This window comes from Zonotrichia albicollis, chromosome 15 (genome assembly GCF_047830755.1).
Source record: "Zonotrichia albicollis isolate bZonAlb1 chromosome 15, bZonAlb1.hap1, whole genome shotgun sequence".
In the NCBI taxonomy this organism is placed as follows: domain Eukaryota; kingdom Metazoa; phylum Chordata; class Aves; order Passeriformes; family Passerellidae; genus Zonotrichia; species Zonotrichia albicollis.
Genome location: NC_133833.1, coordinates 18351418 through 18372208, shown reverse-complemented (window position 1 = coordinate 18372208; position 20791 = coordinate 18351418). Strand labels below are relative to the sequence as shown.

The 20791-nt window shown below is 42.1% G+C and overlaps 1 protein-coding gene across 5 annotated transcripts in view; it reads left to right on the top strand.

Moving 5' to 3' along the window:
* LOC102060828 (A-type potassium channel modulatory protein KCNIP1) overlaps positions 1 to 20791 on the top strand; it is a 169310-nt gene that overhangs the window by 124652 nt on the left and 23867 nt on the right. Inside the window, exon 1 of one of the 5 annotated variants that reach the window (XM_014271337.3) lies at positions 7495 to 7699. The exons of the other annotated variants lie outside the window; for them this stretch is intronic. Coding sequence (XP_014126812.3) covers positions 7591 to 7699 — 109 coding nt within the window. The 5' untranslated portion in view covers positions 7495 to 7590. Of the gene's footprint in view, positions 1 to 7494; positions 7700 to 20791 lie in introns of those variants that run through there. 5 annotated transcript variants of the gene reach the window in all.

Genomic DNA, 20791 nt, shown 5'->3' with positions numbered 1-20791 from the left:
TAAAATATGGTTAGTTTTATACAGATTCATAATTCTTTCATTAATTTATTTCTCTCATCTCCTAGTAGTTGTGGCACTATCTAGTATACTTCTGCAAATAACTAAGTAAATTAAACCTTTTGAGCTGGGTCTAGAACATGAATACAGATGATTTTTTTATGATATATTAGATGATAAATTACAGATGATAAAATAAAAACCTAAGTGCAACTATTACATAGATGGTAAAATGAAGATGAAATGCCAGCAGAGTCAACAAGAGTATTTAAAGATAATTCATACAGCAGTTCAGTAAATGAAACAAATATAGGCTTATTCAGAATATTGTATACAATTATTCATCCCTTGAGGTCACTTAAAAATAAGAAATCCAGAACAGCATGAAAAATGGTGAGAAAATAGTTTAATGTAACACACAAAGAAATACTGGTCTTCAAGAAGTGGAGTGTTTTTCAGTGCTTAGGCCTATTGTTACTAAGAAAAATGTATAAGATGACTTTATGAGATGACCATCTCATTTTTTATAATTCTTATGCAAAAATGAGGGCATAATTTAGTATGTCACTAAAGTGTGAGTTAAAAATGCACTAAGCAAATTGATTCTTCAGTTTGCATCTTAAAAATAAAGAGAAATGGGTAAATAAAGGGGATGTCTTCATTGGAGACCACCAGAGCTGTGATGGGTCCCCTGCAGCCCGAGTTGACAGCAGAGGCTTTGAGCTTTATGCCCTTTAACTGCTTCCAGAGCCTGGCAGTGATAGACCCCCAAGGGAGGGGTCACATCTGTTGCTTGTGGCAGAAATCCAGTCAGCTAAAAACTGCCACTGCAAAACACATCTGTCCCGTGGTTTTTGTGGGCTTTAACAGCTTCTTTTGGCTGCTTGGCACTCATCAGTGATGCGTATTTGCTGGCCAGGTGTGCTCACCTCTGAGTACAGGCTCTGGGGGAAATGCTCAGCTGGGTGTGGGGCTCAGCACAGATTCGCTGCATGGATTCATATAGTGGGATTTTCCCTTTTTGGGGAATGAGCCTCCAGAATAATTGAAACATCAGGTTTTCTACTTTTGAGCAGTTTCATGTTGTACATAGTCCCATCCTGCTCCCTCACAGATCTGTTTTTCCCATTGCATGCCCTTATGCATTGTTCCTTGTTTCAGTCTTGAAATACCTTCTTTTCCTGTTTCTTCTTAACTTTTCACCTTCTCTGCCTTACTTCTCTTTTCCTTACAGCATGTGTCCTCCTCAGCTTTCATTGGCTGTTTAAAAGTAGGACAATGAGAAATGTCCTTGCAGCCTTTCCCTGTCTCGTCTCCTAGCACAGCTGAGATCATTAAGTGATTGCTAGCAGTCCATCCAGCCTCAGTAACAGCATGACAGGACAGTAAGTTCGGTGTTGGAAAACTTCCTTGGGTCCATCCTGAGAACAGACACTGCATTTCTGCAAGTCTGAGAGTGATGTGTGATCTCAGAGGAGGCTGCTGGGTTTGCAGCTGTGGTTTATGTGCCTGGGTTGGTTTACAAATAAAAATCTAGAGAAATTGGTGCACGCTAGAAGGGAAAAGTTAAATAGAGCTTCACAAGGATAGTTAAGAGTTGTGAGAGGCTCTTATTACTTTTTCATTAATTATGTATTGCCTCTATTGGAGTTTCAGACTGTGCATGTAAACTGTGGCTCAGGTTATTCCTTCAAGGTTCCCTGGTTTCTTTGTTGGGTGCTGGTCTTCTCATGGCCTGGTGTGCATTGCTAACACTCACTCAGGTTTTGCCATCGTGAGCTCCAGGGTAAAGCCAAACCCTCACTTCAAGGTGGGATGTGCTTGTCTGTGCTGCCAACTCCTCTGGAGAAAGTCAGGAATGATGGATTAGATTTCTGGAACCCGTCAGAGCTATTCCTGTGTGTTGTTAAGTTGACAATGTGAATTGTGCCAAGATGCTCACAGAACGCTGGGAATCATTGGCTCAAGACAATCCTCTGAGAGGGGGGGATCCTCCTGCTTCTCCTCATGGGTCCATGGACCCCACAGCCACCTACCATTGTCAGCAAGCAGGGAGATTGTGATAGCTCAAAGACAGCACCACCTTCACATGCATCAGAACTGAACCAATGGGGGGAATGTTGAAGGAATTATAGCTGGTTTTGTTATAGCAGAAAAATTGATACTATGCCAGGACAAGTGTTCATCTGCAGGTTATTTCCCTTTGCTCCCACAGCAAGGAAATGGCAGCTGAAAACTGAGTTTCTTTATTCCCAGCTCCCTGGGTAGCACTAACAGAAAAACATCCCAATTTCTGTGTTATCCAAACTAACTAAGGAGATTTGTGTTTCATCTATCCTTAAACTGAATGTACCTCTACTGACAAAAATAATAAATAGCAATTAGCCATGACTTTAAAAAAACCTGTTCTAGCTGGTGGATAACTGCTGGGAAATACCAGTGTGATATGAAATCCAATTAATTTGGAGGCAGAGGGGTCAGGCTGGAATTGTAGTGGTGCAAATGGGCAGGGACCTGAGCTCATTGGGACCAAATGGCTGTGTGACTGTGGAGATTTTTTTTGGATTTGCTCTAGATCATCAGTTACTTAAACACCAAACTTCTAAATTTACTCACACCTTTTTTTTTTTTTAATTGTAGTCAGTAGTTATCAATAAGTGGATTTTTTGTCACACAATTTGCAGATGACACAAATTCTTTGGGGCTAGTGAGATCCAGAGAAATCTGAGAAATATGGATGGCCATGAACAAGACAGAGAAATGACTGATGACCAAGGCAAGCTGATAAAAATACTTCAATTTAAGCAGTAAATATCATTGCTTGGAACTAGGTAAGTTAAAGTCAGTCACGAGAAAGGCCTAGTTTTCTTTTTGGTTTGAATAACATTAAATCAAAACAGCAACAAAACGAGCTAACTTTATGTACACACAAAAGAACTCATTGGATAAATATGTGGGAATAGTAAATTCATACTCTTGATGCTGCCGAGCTGTGAATTGTTATGCCCCTTCTAAAACAAGCCACAAGTGGACGGGCTTCAGAAATCTGAAGTGGAAACAGATTTATGGACAGCAGCCATATGAGAAGACCGTTCAGGATTGCTGAGTGTCAGAAGATAGGTACACAGAGCTGTTCTGGGGGTGTATGGAATAATGTACTCTACAAGAAGAATCATTCAGATGTTCCTATTTATTCTTTATCATAACACAGCAGCAAGTGAGTAGTTCATCAAAATGACAAAAATCTACTATTTAGAGTTTTAAATCAGGCAGATCATAGAATACCACCAAGTTTTTGTAAAGGTATGGGTATTGAGAACATGTCATGCTGCATTTGTATTATGCAAAATGAGGAGACAAATCCTCCTCTTCAAAAGTGTAAATCTGTTCCAAATAGCTTGGTCATTGAAGAAGCTTCTGCTGAGAGGGGTATTATTCTCCATTTTGCTGTGAATTTTTCACCTGTTTGATGTATTATTTCCCCCCAGCCATTTTTAAAAGCTGATTATAGATTACACAAATAGTTTATATGACTCATCATAGCAATTCTTTTATTACCAGAAAAGACTTTTTATTGCATGTTATTTTGACTGATCTTTATGAAGTTCCCTCGTACATTCTCAGTGCACATGCTGTGCATACCTTTTCTGCAGCTAATTGAGGCATTCAACTCATTTTGCTGCATGTGACAGATGTGTACAGTAAGCACTAGCAGGAAGATCTGTCCCTATTATCAGAATATCTGGTATTTTAACATTACATCCTCATTATTTAAAGTTTGGTAAACACAAAGCTTACTGCTTCATTAGTGAGCTTAACCTTGTCTGCGTATAACTAGAAAAGTGTCCTTCCAGCTGCTCTTCTGCAAAATCTGTTGATCAATGTCACAGTAGAAAACCAGGCAGTTTAATTTGTGCAGTTTATTCCATGTGATTCTAGGTAAAATCATAGTCCCTTGAGCTGCCTACCCTAAGGATGACAGCATGTGTTTTGCAGAATATTAGAAATCTTTGGGAAGCATGAATCCAAAACCTGAATCTGCAGCACAGTTTACAGATTGCAGAGCGGAGTTCTGTAGAAATTTTAAAAAAAGAAAAAAGAAGTCACACGCAGTATTTATTTGGCATTGGTTTGGGTTTTTCCTCATATCCTCATTGCTTCAGAAGCAACTCAAATAAAATATCTAATAATATCTTGATTAATGTTTCTGCCTCTTTTTAAAAGTTGATGATCCTCTATTTCTCTGCAGATTTCTACTGGAAAACAAAACTGGATAGCCTTCCTTTGGTTTAATCACAGAACCAATCTCACTCATTAGCTCAACACTACAGTAAAGAATGAGTGTGACTGTAGGGAATGGGCCCAGCTGTTAAGGAAAGCTCTATCCCTTACAGAAATTAGTTCTTATTATGAGTATTTGGGTCCATAGGATTTGCCTCCCATGACTCATCTGTAGTAAGCTCTTCAGTCAATCACTTGTGATTATTTGAATTGTTAAGGAACACTAGAAAGCTGATTTGGGTTAATCATAAACCATAACAGTAGGTCAGTGTGTGGCTTCCAAGCTGGATGGTTGTATGTGTGGGGGCACTTGGTGCTCTGCATGTCAGGCAACTTAACAGCATTTTCCATTAAAAGTTAGCACAGTATGACCCTGATATGTGCCCAACATGAGGAATCCCAGTTCTTGGGGTGTTGCAGTCTGAATTGCTGCTAGTATAGTCCAAGGTAAGGAAGCAAAAAGGGCCTTTGCATAATACCCCCAGATGTTTTATTCAGCCATGCAGGGAGATGTTCAGGTCCCAGCACCCACACACAGAGGGTCTGAGTTTCAGTCTGCCAAGGCTCAGGGACATGGGAGCAGGGGAAGGAGCCAATGGGGTCTAACAGCTTTTTGAGGGAAGCTTCTTTTGTCTCCCTAAACCAGGGAATGCCCCCCCCAGGGTCTCCACATTGGGGCACAAACAAGCTCGTGAACAATGAACCAAGTGACAATTTTGAGTTGTTTTGGGAAGTGGGAGAGAAAAGGCAGCATCCAGGAGGAACTGCCAGCATCAGGGTAATCCTAAAGCAGCCTGAAGGTCCTGGATGGGAAAATTCTCATTCAACATTCCCTCCAAGCTTGTTTGAAAACTGATTCAACCTCAGAAAAATCGGGATTTGGCCTTGACAGCATTGGATATATTGTTAAATGAATTCTGAACTTCTGGCATGCACGAATGCTGGCTCACTTCAAGTAGTGAGTACTCGAGGGAACAAAACTGCATGTTCTTTTGGAGCTGCTCGTATCAGGAATGCCTAAAGCATCAAACACTTTGGACTTGGCATAAATTGCAGTAACACAAACAATGGAACTCACGCTTTGCTGTGTCTTTCCCCCTTCTCTTGCTGAGGTGCTGCTGCAGGGCTTTAGGAGCTGTGGAGTTAAGATATTAGGGTGAGAGAACCAGAGGATTGCAAGCTCACCCTTGGGGAGTCAGATGCTTTGAGTTTCATTCCTCATTATAGCAAAATTTTTTTGGGTTTCCCTTTCTTTTTAATTAGTGGTAATCGGATGCAGCTGGGAAGAAACTTTGTGACTAAATGTATCTGTAAGTAAACAGAGTGCCTGGGAACAAGTGTGTGAAGTGGACTGTGATGCTGTATGCTCTTTAGGATGTGTAAACTTAAGGAGTCTAAGAAAACAGTGCAAAGCTCACCAGACAGCTAGTAAATCTGACAAGCATCCCTTCCATAGACAGGAAACAATCTGGCTATTTTTGTGGTCATTATTCCTGTCCAAACCTCATGTGATGAGGGAACTATTTAGTGCAATACAGCAAGGGGGGGACCAGCATGATTTCTTGTTTATTTGGGGGTTTTGTGTAGTAGTAGTAGTTTGTTTTTTAAATTGGAACAGGACATGGTACACCAAGGAATTATCTAAATGTTTTGAGGTCTACTTCTCATGCTACTCTTTCAAATTATCCTCTCTATCTGGGAGAGATTTGACAGTACAGTGACTTCAGATCCTTGATAGTTTTCAAGCTGGATGTGTTAATCTGGGAGATATGAAACATGATGTGGCATTATAGCCAGCCATAGAGCCAGGGGAATGAAAACCTAATATGGCAGATGGTACAGAGCACTAAAAATTGCTTTGGTCTAAAGTATTCATCAGGAGAAGAGGCTTTGATGTAATGCCACTGAGCTCTGGGAAGGTGGATGCCCGTGGCAGAGAGCCCTCATAACACATTTGCTAGTCTGTTCTCCTTGGCCACCTACATAGAGAAATAAAGCTCAAATTCAATTAAAGTGCTCATTGCTTGTTGACTTGATCACTCAAGTGTGTGCGAGTAGTCTGCACCTCCAATTGGCCTCACTATGAGCATCTCTTAGCAATCCAGTGCACTATTTAGTTACTATGATACACAAAATCCTGTTGAGATTCTGCACCTGATGTTGGTATTCACCAGCAGTTTAAGGCAGAGTCAGCACCAGGAGAGGCTGTGGCCCAGTGCTGTGGGGTAAAGGCAACCTGCCCTGCTCACTGGGAACTGCAGGAAGGAGGAGCTGCTGATTGTCTGGGTTGGGCTGGACTGTGGGGATGCAGCAGCCTCTGAGTCCCGTAAAATGAAAGGCATCAGTCAGCTCAGTTCTCCTGAACATCCAGCATGGGACTACCAGTGTCTAATAGCATGCTTGAAAACCCCAGCCTTTACTGGTGTAGCAATATTGCAGCGAAACCAAGTGTTTTCTCATCTCTGGTGATAATGGGGAAATACATAATCAGCTTGTGAGCAGCCCACAGTGCTGCCCAGTGCCAGCAGCCTGGTGAAACACTGGGATGAAATTGTGGGAATTGCTCTTCTGCCTCAGCTGCCTGCAAGGGGAGCTCATTCAGCCAGCCTGGCCCACCCCAGTGTGGCTGCATTGCAGATGGTGAGTGCACTTCTGGCTGTCCAGCTGCGTACCCAGGGGAGCTGTTAACAGACAGGATTACTCTGCAGCTCCTGGGCTGGGTGTGGGTGCACACGGGGATGTCAGAAGTGTGATTTTGTTCATCCCAGCATGTTGTGGGTGAGGGGAGGCATTCAGCAAAGGAAAGCCCTTTCCTCTCCTACAGTTTCCCTTATTCTCTTATGCAGTGCAGAAGAGGCATTGACAAAAAGCATCTGCATTGGCAGAATTACTGAGAAAAATCTCGAATGCAACTGGTATCACAGGTATTTAAAAAAAAAAGAAAAAGATGTTAGATGTCGCTGAGGTTAGCAGCGTGGTGCTCAATTGTTCTGGAGCAGAGCAAACTCTTGAGAGAATTACCCTGAGGTGAAAGAAAAAAAAGAAAAGGAAACCTTAGATTATGGTTTAATGCAGGAGTTGCTTGCATGTTCAAAACAAAAAAAAAAAACCAAAAAAAACCAAAAAGAAAGGCAAATGAGAGGGGAGGGGGAGAGGCTGGGAAAGTGAGGGAGTGAGAGAGGGGGAAGAGGGGAATGTGCTGTGCACTTAGCTGAGCAGCAGGAAGGAAAGCTTGAAACAGGATTTCTCAGCTTCTGATGCCCGGCAGTTGTTTGCAGGCACACCAGGGGTGTCCGTGTGGTGCCTTGCAGGATGTGGACGAAAGGAGAGTCAGAGGGACTCCAGACTTTAGGGATTGTGGTGGTGGTGTGCTCCTCTCTGAAACTCTTGCACTACCTCGGGCTAATTGACTTGTCAGATGGTAAGAGAACTCCAGTTTTGCAGCTGCTATTTGCTTGTGTTGAAATGCATGTGAGTGTAGCCGGTGTAGGCAGCAGATGGCTGTGGGAGGAAAGTGGTGTCTGCCAGTGCATGGATTCTCAGTGTGGGCTTCGTCCTTATTAAGAATCATACAGGCTGCAAAGAGGCAATTCTGATTTATGCTTTATTGAGGACTTTTGTTTGCTTTTGATATATTACCTTAGCTAGAGAGAATCTGAAGCTGTGATGGTTTTTGCCTTGTGTATTATTTAAGTTTTCCTAATCATTTTTTCTTACTTGTAATTCTTGCTCTTTATTGAAAATGAATTAGAACCAAACTTGAAAAAGGAAAGGGCCTCTTGGGATAATGGAACCAGAACCAGATAATTAGGTGTATGATTTCATAGGGCTACAAGAGTTTTGTTGTGACTGTAATTTGCAGATTAAAGACATGATGGATTGAATGTGAACAAAACAAACTTCGCTGTAATTGCCATTCCAGACACATAATCTAAGAATAAATATTTCTGTTTTCATCAGCTGGAAGATTTGGTCTCTCTTCAACTTGTAGTGAATCAATGTAATGAACTCAAATTAATGTAGTGAACTTTTTTTGTATTAAAGGTTTTCCCAGATGTAAAGCATACAGGTTTTAAGAACTAAGTGTGCTTTAAAGTTCATCTTTTTATAAAGGGATGTAGGTATCACTGAATTTTTAAAGAAAATAACTTCCTTGTTATGCAAGTGAGGTATTTTTTAAAACAAAGGGTCCCCCAAGTCACTGACTATATTCTTGCTTTGATCATTAACTGTGTCAAGTTTATATACCAAAGAAAATAGTAAAGATAAAATACTGGCATAAAACCTCTGTTTCTTTATTCAGATTTCTTCAAGATATGGGTTAGTACAGGCTGGCAAAAGATTCCAAAAAAGTAAAGAAAATTTATATATTGAATCTGTTTTACTGGATCCAGAAAAGTAGATGGAATTTTAACCCTACTGCAGTAAAATCAATGCTGTCACATTATCCTAGAAATCCTCCTGCAGAATTAGGAAAAAATACTAAAAATTGCTTAATTAAGAATTATTTCTATTAAGAGATGTAAACAGCATGTATTTTTTATTACATTATTTATTTTCTTATTTCAAAATTAATATCGTGGGAGCTTTTAGTTTACTCTTGGATTGTCACTGGATTGCAATTACATAATTACAAATAAATTAAGATCTCCAACAATGACAACTAATTTCAAATAATGGCAGCAGAAATGCTCACCTTAAAAATAGGTGACAAGTAAAATGTTGATGCATATGCATTGCTATTGCATTTGCTTTGCATTAACTGCAAGAATGTTTTTATACCTCCTTTGTAGACCTAGTTACTATAATTCCAGTGTCTGTTCCTGAAGCAATTATTTTTTTCCTAGAAGAGTTTCCCTAGTGTTTCCCCAGCAGAGTCAAGTATCTGACAGGTGAGAAACGTGTCTGTGTGAAGGCGAGAGGAGTAAAAGTGAGCAAATAGCTCACGCTGTGTCCATGGAAGAGCTCTGCCTGTGCTTGTTGGTGGTCAGCAGTCAGTGCTGCTCCATCCCTGCAGATGCAGGAGATGGCATTTACCTCTGTAAGGGACCACAGGTACTGGTGCACAGAGCTCTCATTGCATGGGCTGCCTGACAACATGTAGGAACACACTATATAAACCTGATCAGATTTGGATAGGTTTTATTGGAAATCTCTGTTTCTGGCTGCAAAAGAGTTCACTTGGAAACCAAGATATATTTACTTGGTACTTATTAGATAAGTTTGCATTTTTCCCTTTTGACTTTGTTCCTGTACTAAGAATTATTTATATGCTAAATTAGAACATTAATATAATGTGGGTGGTTGTTAATATCATGCAATACAGATTTCAGTAAGTCAGAGATCTTTAAAGGTGACATTAAGTTGTTTTCTTTGATGTGCTCGTGGCAGCAATGGAAAAGGCAAAGTTGATGATTACATTGCAATGCAAGTATTTATCATAACTTGATGCTCACTAGAAATGATCACTACTTTTACTTATTAAAAATAAAAACCTTATTAAACACCTAGAAATTCCAGCTGTGTTCTCATAGTTGTGCGTAATAATACTAAAATAGGACACTGCAATTGGCTATGTATATTTCTTTTAAAACTGTACTGTTCTGAAGATGGAACAAGCTTACTTAAACCATGTTCCTTTGTTCTGTTTAAATAAAAAATACCAATAATGAAAAAACCCCCATACAGAGAAAAAAACTGTCTGGAAAAGCCTGTTCCTGTGAGTACTTGTGGGCAAGTCCTTGCTGTCTTTGCAGCCTCTTGAGATTAGTCACTTTTGTTCAGCTCCGGACCCAGGATCATGCGCAGATCTCCAGCTGTACCTGTGTGCTTTGCTCTCTTGTCAGACTTGCAGCCCTTTGCATCTGTCTTTATTGAAATCCATCAATAGGAATCTTCAGGCTTTTTCTCAATTCTTCCCAGCTGTCAAATCAGTTTCCATCTGACTCACAGCCCTTTCATAGACCCTTCTTTTCCCCAGCTGCCAGGAGTGAATGATATGTGAGACAGGGCCAAAAAGGATTACTGGGATGGAGGTGTAATGCATTCTGTTTCTCTCCTCTGCACAAGGATGCATTCTGACAAATGTTCTCCAGCAGTTCTGGCCATTCAGTGACGATGCATCATTGGCTGTTTCAGTATTTCCCAAGAAGTGAAGTGAAAGGTGAAAAAAATTACATAGTCCTGTATCCCTCCCTCTCTTTTAGCTGTTTCTCCCTTATAGGATAAAATAGAAGGGCCAGTCTTTGGTGTCCCAGTTCCCTAAAGATAGGGAAAACATAGTGATCACCAGTCCTGCGAAGCTAAGAACAAAAACGGGATGAGAATATCATGGGACGCATTCCACACAGCCTCATATTTAGGATTGTCTTACGGAGGTTCTGGTTGAGGAACTGTTCCCTTCTTGCTCTTGGTGCAGTGTCAGCTCCCCACAGGCAGCACTGGCCAGGAACAGCTACCTCAGCCCCCTTGCTTTGGGTCGATTACAGTGAGATGCTAATGCTCTGTAAGGAATTTGGAAGTAGGGAGTGTCATCTGACTGACTTCTTTGGCAATGCACTTCCCCGCACTTCCCTAGGTCATGTTCTTTAATTGCTGGTATGGGAGTGATCATGACTTGAAGTATAGAAGTGCCCTCCTTGAAATCCTGGAGCAAATGACCAGGAGAAGAAAGAGATGTATTTTTAGTGGGATGGGCAGAGTGCTGAGGGAAAGATAAAAAGTGCACTAGTGTGTGAAGTAGAATTGGTTATTGTGCTTTATGCATCAGTGTTTGAAGGATTTGAGTGTTAAGTTAATGGTTTGAAAAGTGCAAACCTTTGTAGTAGTGATGCAACAGCTAGATAACTATCTTGATTAGGTATTTTATTAAGCACTACTTAAAATGGGCCTTTCTTAAAATAACATGGTAGATGTGCAAAAGGAATATACCAATATGCCACAGAAAAATTTCTGACATATCCCACACCATATTCCATGATTATTGTGCTTCTGGTAATTTTCCATGTATATAAAAATGCAACAGTACATGAGTTTTGTACCTTGATATACTTCTTCCCTTGCATCTTGTCTCTATCCCTTCAGACTTCCTCCCTATATGCATCACTTTATCTGCTGGGAACAAGGTTGCAAGAAGCACTTAATATTCTGTCAACTATTTTAAAATAAAAAGAATTGCACTGTATAAAGCTTGATGGAAATCCTCAGTTTTATTTTTTACAATAATTTTTGTTTGGCTTCAGTTTTTTCTCAAGATAAAATGCACTGATAATAAACTGATCTAACATATTTCTGAAGAGGAGGAGCTTATGCTTTACCCATTTTGTAGAGATGCAGGAGAGACTGTGGACTGTAACTGCTGCCTAAAATCCACCTTGCACACTCTCGGACTGGGGGTGGCCGTGCATGTCAGAAGTGCAGCTCCCTGAGCCAGGATGTGGTGCTGGGTGCTGCCCTCATCCATGGGGATGCACATCCCATCCAGCTGCAGCAGGGCTAGAGGCATCAGGCGGTTAGAGGGGAGAAGGGTGCAAGCTTTAGTACCTGCGAGGCAGGGCTTGGTTTTAAGGAAAAGCTAGTATGAGTCAAGAAAAATACATGCTCAACATGTTCTAAACTGAATGGCAGCATCACTGAAGCTGAGTTTGTCCTTGTAGAGCTTGTAGCTGCCAAAGTTATTCTTCATTTATAACCATGGAAGTGTTTGCTGTGGAGGGTAGAGATCCCCCAATGCTCTTGAATCAGCTGTCAGACTGCTTGATAGATGTTAGAGTGTCTGTGATCGATTGTTACAGACCAAACTCTCTGTACCTGACGAGTACCTTTCTGTTCTCTCATTGTTTATTGTCTCTTCCCTTACAAGACTTTCCTCTGATGTACTTTGGAAAGGAGCAGCTGTTGGATGATGAGGGATTCAGGCAGAATTGTACATCAGTTGCATGAAGGTTACTTTGTTTAGAAGAGAGTAGGTAATAAAGGTAATAAAAAACCAACCCAACCTCCTGAAGACCGAAAGAGAATTCTGAAGTATAATCTGAAGGGATTTCATTTTCACAAGAAGATTATTTCTTTTTCTTTCAAATAGTGGGAAATACAGCCAATATCTAATACTAAATGCACACGGTAAGGATAATACCTTACTAAAGAAATTGGCATCCCTGCCTGCTTCGCTCAGCCAGGCAAGACGGATGTCCCTCTGGAATACACAAGTCCTGAACGTCTCCCTGAGTTCTGTCTTTGTCTCTTCAGTCCTGCCATTGTGTTACAAGTGCATTTCTAGGTGTTTCTGGAATTATTTTCCTGAGTGAAGCTGTGCAAGCTGGCCTCAACATTTAACCACAAGGTTGGGTGTGCTTAAAGAGCTGACCCTTTCCTTGTGTGTGGTGGCTATCAAAAGTCTCTAAAATAGGAATGTAATAATCTGATACTCAGGAAGAAATTATCAGACATCTTTGTTGTCTGTCAAGAGATAAAATGTTAGCAAATGTGGAAAAGAAAATATTCCTTCCATGTATACTCTTAAATGTAGCCATGAGAGGAAAACTTGACTTTTCATATGAGAATTTAGCAGAAAGAACAGAAAATATTTTGTGGTTTACCAAAAAAATCTTTCTTTTTCTTCTTGCTTCTCTCCCCCTCTTTTTCTTATTTCTGAAGTGATACTATGAGGCTCTTTAAATGAGTTTTATTACAGTTAATTCCCCCTCTCCTCAGGCAAGCTGCAGCTTTATGTACCAAATTTTTATTATACCCAGAAGCTTTCTGCCTGCTAATAAATAATGGTGGTAAATTTTATATGAAATAGATGTGGTTTCTTATTGCAGCAGAAAGGAAAATAAGTGTGGAGTTTTTCCCGCTTGACACACATGTTTAAATCATAGAAGTTAAATAGTGTGAAAACAGCATTCACTTTAAAGAGATGTGGCCAGGTTAAAAAATAGGTTTTTTTGCTTGTACCATTAAAGATAACTTAGATCACTATTACACAAAAGGTGTTTGAAATCTTGCAGACAGATGTGTTTCGTAATTTTTCATTTGTCCTGTGAGGAGCAGTCAGCTGTGGTTTCTGTTCCCATTGCTGCAGTGAGCTCCTGTGAGCGGGGCCAGCCTCAGTGTCCTGAGAGCAGGTGAAGCAAGGGCAGCAGATTCTCCTCTCCCTGCAGGAGGAGGGAGGGAAGGAAAGGGGGCACTGAGGGGAACCAGCGAGAGGTGTGTGACCTGAATCTGACTGTGTGAACTTTGGAAAAGGCCATCAGGGTTTTGAAGACACGTCCTTCCACCAACCCCAGGGCAGTGTCTGGGATGGCTTCACTCTGGTGAAATCTTAAAAATTGCTCGTCTTTTACACTGATTTGCCAAAGCATCATGGACACACTGTTACTAGTAAGTCTTAAAATAAGAGTTGTGCTCCAGCTTCCCCTGTTGATGCTGAACACATTCTCACAGACATGAAGCATCACTCATCTAGATACAGACCTTGCCTGTGCTTTCATGGTTGTCTCCGTGTTTTCAGAAACATTCAAGAACCACAAGAAAGCTGTCTGAAAGTGTCATGTTTTAAAATCTGGAATAATTTCACTTGGCTTGATAAATTTATGGTTCTGGGGGGAGAGATTTCTTTTGACTGAAGAGGATCCTCAAGAATTTCAGGACAAGGCTGCTTTTCTTGAAGGAATTGAGTTAGACATGCTTATAATTGGAAAGGGATAGCTATATAAATAGTTGATATAAATGGAATATAATTAACATTACTTTAAGCCCCCTTCTGCAATTCTTAAACCCACACATGGGAACCTTGAATTGAGGATGCATATCCAAATGTATCTTAATTAAGTCCTAATTAATCTTAATGTATCTTAATTAAGTCCTAAATTAATTCTTTCTCTCTTAAAAGGAAGTTTCACACAGTTGAAAGAGTAAAACATTTAATTTGTCCATTTTATGTGTACCACCCTTCCTGACAGCAGTGCTGGCAGTGCCTGGCTCCCTGCTGCAGCCGTGTGCCCATGCGTGGCAGTGGCAGTGGCAGTGGCAGTGGTGGGGTCTGTCACCACACCTGGTGTGAGGGGCTGCTGGAGCTGAGTGCACCTGAGAGCACTGGGGTTTGTTATAGATGAGTAATGCAATGGTTGGCTCTCCCAGTTAAAGGATGAATATTATGTGTATGCCAAGAAGTTTTATTGCTGGATAGTTATGTTATTGTGATTTGTTGTTTGGATGTCCTCTGTTCTCTCCATAGTCCCCTTTCCCCCTGTACAGTTGCCAAGGGACGGCCATGGTAGTCAGGACATGTGGAGGGAGGGCAGGCGGGTACCTGTGCCCCTTGCATGGGGCATTTGGGGTACCTGTGTCCCTTGCTTGGGGCATTTGGGGGAGGGCAGGCATGGCAACACCTGCCCTCCAGTGAAGTTGCAAGGAAGCAGTCTCCCTCAGTGGACAGCAGGGAAGAGTTAATTGGCAGACTTTGGGAGGGATTAGGGTTACCTGGCACAACACCATAGGTATAAAAGACAGAGCATGCATTTTGTGGGTGAGCACGTGGTGGTTTAGTTCCACGCTCCCAGCACTGTAATTTTTCCTTATTTGGTCCTTTGTTGTATTTTGTTAAAGTTTAATAAACCTTTGAAATTTTAAAAGTTAGCATAATTTCTCACAGGTTTAGGGACAAAAGGTCCTGTAGTGAAGGTGAAGCTGCCAGACCTGTCCTAGGGCCGGAGGGGCAGGAGTGCCCTGTGCCCACACCTCAGGACTGGAGTGAGGGCTTGAGGGCTCCCAGGTGCCAGGGCAGGACTCGCAGCTCACAGAGACTGCCTTTGTGTGTCTGCATATACAGTGCTCTAGCTCTCCATTGTCCTGTTATTCTGGGACTAGGCCAAAACTTAATTAAATTTTATGTAGATGAATAAAAGGAATATTGACATTGCAAGATGAAATCTGAAGCATTCTGAAAAGGAAATTTTTCTTCTTTATTCTTCACATGCACCATTTAAAATATTTCTAGCTAAGTATTTCTTGCTCCCTAAAATAATTAGGACTGTGCACCTGCAGCTGGTCAGCCTTCCCTAGGTTGATCCTAGACCAGAAGTTCCTATCACGGGTTGTGGGTCTTGGTTGTGTTTTCTCTTTGGTGGTCCCCATGGAAATGTCAAAGCCCAGAGCAAAAGAGAAAGAGCCAAAGGGCTCTTCTGTGCAAGGTTCAGCTCTGAGATGAGCTTATCCATGATGACACATTCATCTCAACCTGTTCCTTGTGCCTCTTGCTCTTTGGCAGATTTTCTTCATGTGACGGTTTTGGTTTGCCAATTTAAGATTTCCCCAATTTTAAAATTTCTGAGTCAATGCACTAAGGAGTGTGGCGGGCTTCAGTGCTGGCCAATCACCAAGGCACTCACTTTCTGCTGTGAGATACGACTAGAAGAAAGGCAAAGCAGGCGTAAAACTTTAAGAGGGTAAAAAGAAAATTTTATTAATAGTGACTAAAAGAAAAAAAGTAGTGAGAATCAAAACAAACCCTTCAGAACACTTCTCCTCCCCCCACAACCTTTTCCACTGTTAAGAAACCAAACCTAAAATTTCCAGTCAGTTTACCACCTCTAAAATAGTCTTTCTTCAGTTCACTTAGGGAGAGAAGTACTTCTTGTGAAGGTTATGGAGACTTCTCCACAAGAGAAAAAAACCAGTTCTCTCATGGCTCTCAATTTCATCAGGACTAGCAGCTGCCTGGAGAACCCTGCCATCGTGAAATCCTTCCCATAGCCACAAGCCTTCCCAGAGCCTGTCAATGGGCCATGTTGACTTATGGGGTATTGTTTTAAAGATGAGCTGTTCAAAGACAAAAGTTCTCTTTATCTATCTCTTAAATAATCCTCATCCTGGGAACAGAAATCTTCTCCTGGGGCCATGTGAGAAGGCACCCTTCTCTTTCTCGGTTCAAACTGCTTAGGGGATCACAGCTACTTTAATACCAGCTTACTTTAACATGGAGGCCTTTGCTCGATATCAGTTCAAACACTTTCATCTCCCCATGGTTTCATGCATTATAGGGGGGAAAAAAAATTTTTCTCCATAGCTTACAAGGGGATTTCAGCCTGAAGATCAAGGCATCTTCTCCTCCCTCCCATCTGAGACGTAACTTCTTCCTCACTAACCTCGATGTTTTCATGTTGTCTCTTTACATGCTTGCATCTTGTTCCTTTCTCTGATTCGAGTGAGGACTGAAGCACTGAACATCACGCCTGGGGCATACCTGCCACCGGTATCTCGTGGTGGGAGCAGCGGCTGGGCTGTGTCAGGATCGATCTCATAGTTGATCTTTGGTTTTCTCTGCGTTCACTTCCAGCCTCAGGGCCACACATCATGGGCTGCAGGATGCACGGCTGCCTTTGGTCTCAGCTGCGCTGGGGGAAGGGCTCTGATGCCAAGATCTTCAGAGTCGCTGCCAGCTCTGCTCCGGCCAGGGCTCAGCAGCCTCCCCCCATTCCTGCCCAGCAGCTGCTGGGGCCCAGCCTGGCCAGAACGGGGCTGATGGGGGGCGGCGGACGGCCTGGGGAGGGGGAAGGGGCACAGCCCGCAGCGAGACCGCCCGGCCTGGCCAAGACGGGGGCCAGCGCCGGGGCCTGTTACCTCTTTGCCGACCAGAAAAGAGAGTTCCTGGCTTTTTGTGTCTTTAACATGCGTCTTTCACAGAGGCATGTCCAGGTTCTCATTGGTTCAACAGACTGACAGTTAAACAAAAAAACTTTGCATCACTTCCCTGAATTTCCTCCCATTCCAAACCATGACACTCCTATGGATTGCATTAGAGCTGCTACTTAACTTCCTTAAAACAGAATGAAACAATTAGAATTATGAAACCTAATATAGTCAAATGTTTTCGTGGCTTCTTTTAAATCAACTGACTTGTAAGAGCAATCAGCGCACATGTGTGCAACATCTGCTCTAATGACTCTTTTCCAAATCTTGCTCGTATTGCCAGCCATTTCCCAGTACTCATGGGCACTCTGTCTCCTCGTTCTGGTTTAACATCTGTGCTGCTAAATGAAAGTAATCAGAGTCAGCATGAAAATTTAATAAGCTGCATTCTGGCACTGGTCATGTTCCTAATTGTGTATTTGTTTTCTGCCCACAGAAGTCCTCAAACATTGTCAGCCAGAACACCTCCAGTGTTTACAAGCACTGGTGTTTATTAGTCTCAAATTACTCTCTGTTGGTGGTATTTCAAAAACAGACCAGATCTGAATTTGCCAATGCTTTTAGGGGACTGATCAAAGCTGGACCCCAGCCTGGGAAGATCTAAACCTCACGGCCTTCCTTTCCTAGTTAGAAAATTACTGGGTTTTGGAAGCAGAAAGATCCTTAGACAGAATAGTAGAATCTAAATCTTCTAATCCAGAGAATGGTGAAGTTTTAAATAACTAAATATTTTGGCTTCACAGCAACTCACCAAGTGTGTAGTTGGTTGCATTTACATCCTAGTAAGTGTCTTACAGTGGTTGTCCCTATAGGCCTTCCAGGAGAAGCAGAATAAGGACAGAAAAGTGGAAGGAAGTTTTGTGCTTGTCCCAAATTACCTTCTGCCACAGGAACAAAGTTGTAAGGTTCCTAGCACCACTAACTGGGCCAAGTTTAGGAAATTGTGAAGCTACCGTCTGTTTCCTGAAACTCTTCTGTCTTTTGTGCTGGGCTTTCAGCTCCCTGCCTGTTTGCTTTGCTGCCTGGCTGGAGCAGCCAGCTGGTGGTTTGGCTCTTGCACAGGAGTTCAGGGAGGTCTCAGTTTCACCCAGTTTCACAGTTTCTCTGATGCTGCCAGTGAAACACCTCAGACCATGTGCCCCTCATTCGCTTTCTCTCTCCCCCCTCCAGTGGAATGGAGAAGAGAATTGGAGACAGAAAGGTAAAGATAATGGATTGAGATAAGACCAGTTCGCTAGAAATAGCAATGAAATAAGCAAACAAACAGTAACAACAGCAATGCTGATAGCAGAGTGTTCAGGACAGGCGAACTATTCATTCCCTTCTGACCACTCACTCCCTTCCTAAGGGAATAACCCCAGGGGTGAAGGATGGGGAAGCAGTTGGCTGAAACATCACCACAAGCTAGGTAGGCCCTCGGGAAAGAGAAAAGGAATTCCTTGTAAGAAACTGTTGGAAATCTTGAAATAACTTGCTGCTTTCACACTGGAATTTTACTAATGCCAAAGAATATAGTGTATTGGATGAGGTTTTCTGTTTTTTTTAATTGCCATCAGGAACTGACATTTATTTGGATGAAAAGTTTCAGCAAGAAAATGCTCTCACCCTGGGCAGTGGTGTATTTGTGTATGTATCAATTCCTTGTATTATTCTGCATTCAAAATAATCTGTGGGAGGAGAATCTGGGTACAGGTACCAAAAGCAGCTTCATCTGAGTCGGGAAGAAGTATGTAGTCTGTACTTAAAGGAACATCGGCTGTAGTGGGGTTCAGGCACTGTCCTTTTGTCTTAATGTCCTGAAGCCTCCCTTCTGGTTCTGCTTCTTGGCAACTAAACACTGGGACATAAATTTTTTTATGAAGACATCCAGGCACTATTGGTTGCCCGAGATCAGGATCCATTGAAATGCCCGAAGTGCCCATGCAAGCACATCCAGGGCAGTCTGTGCCCGGTGGGAGGCCCTGAGCTGTCCCCAGCCTGCCGGGCGTGCACCAGCAAGCAGAGAGCTTGCTCACAGCACCACACACATCTAAGGACATTTTCTCTTACTGAAACATCTGGATCTGTATTGGAATGATACTTCTTTTGCAGTTTCTTCTGTGCAAATAGAGCTTAATTGATACTCGTGTTCTGCTTAATTATGCTTCACATTTTAGAGCAATCTGTTCAACTTGAACAGTTCTGTGAAGTGAGAAAGTGATCTTCTGGGAAGTACTAGCTCATTTGGATGGGATATGCAGAGTGCTTATTTACGGTGGTGTTTCTGTCCTCAATTCTGACTGGACCAAACCAATTTGTTCTTTTTCTAGTCTTTACAGAGGTGAATTGCCATAATGCAGTGGTCCACCTGTTCTAAGAGGAAAATTTCTTCACATTCACACTGCCACTGTTGCCTTATATTTCTGTGGCAAGTTCTGTTTCATACACTGCAGTTTCTGAAAGGGAGTTGTCTTGGTTTGGAAAGACAGGTGTCTGCTAAATAAGGCAGAAGCCTCCCCTGAAATGGAGAATGTAAACCCCCTCCCTCTGAATTTCTATGAATTTTAAATTAGGAGGCTCTCAGGCAAAAATATGGGAGCAGGAAATAACAGTTCTTTATTAGGGAAGAAAAAGAAAAGATAAAATAAACAATGCAGTAAACCAAAACTACACTGACAGAATCAGAACACAGGCTGACACCCTGTTGGTCAGGGTGTTGGTAGCGGTCCAGTTGGAATTGTGGCTGCAGTCCTGGTGTGGTTCTGTTGGAGCAGGGATCCTGTAGAGAGATGCAGTCTTCCTCTGAAGATCCAGTGGAAGAGGCAGCTGCTGTTCCTCTGGGAAATCCAGTAGAGAAAAGCTGTGCTGATGTTCCAGAATCTCCAGATTATATCCGGGTAGGAATGCTTGGCTCCTCCCTCTGACCAGAGCATCTCCCAGCGGGATGCTGTAGTTCTTATCAGCCATGCAGTGACATTCAATGGCCTATTATCAGCAGATGTTCCCCTTGGAGGAAGAATTGGGTGTGGAAGAGATAAAGGAAACTGCCTGTTTAACAGAAGACAACTGGCATACAGATGGCAAATAGAATACATCTTGCCCTGCAATCTGGGACAGTAATGTATGCTAACACACACACAAACTTCCTTAATAAATGTGAGCAAACCCACCTGTTTACAGCTTGGGAAAATAAATATTTCTGGTTTTAAAACCCTAACCGAAGTTTCATTTAAAAAACAACAACCACAAATTCCAAACAAACTGATCATGAATTGACATTTAAGGTCAAAGTAGAAAAAACAGCTAATTGCTTTTACAAGATTCTTAGCGTGAAATTGGTGTTGTGCAGAATTCCAATGCAGGTTATGAGCATGGATGTATTACAGCTCTGCTCATTTGCTGAATAATTCCCCAGTGAAGAAGTAAAATTTTAAGTAACTGGGTAACTTGAGAGAGAGAAAGCTGCAAAGAGCTGCTGTGCTGTCAGTAGACTTTGACAAACTGACCACAAACATGATGCAGGGGGGAGATGGCTTTTGGATCTATCATAGTCACGTGAACATTTGCAAGGAATAAAATTTGAAAAAATGCTCTGGCTGTCACCACATGGGACAGGTTGCTCCTGCAGGATGCTCCTGCACCTCCCCAGATCTGCAAGCTCAGGATCCCTTGGCGAGGGCACAGGCCAGGCCCTCAGTGCAAAGGGAATGCACACACACTTAGAGGCACAAGTTCTCTGTCTCCAGGTGAAAAGTCCTAATACAAATTAAAATCTCAAGGGAGGCTACAGCTTTGTGATCCACTGCAATTGTGCCCTTAGACACTGTACATGATTGAGAGTGCA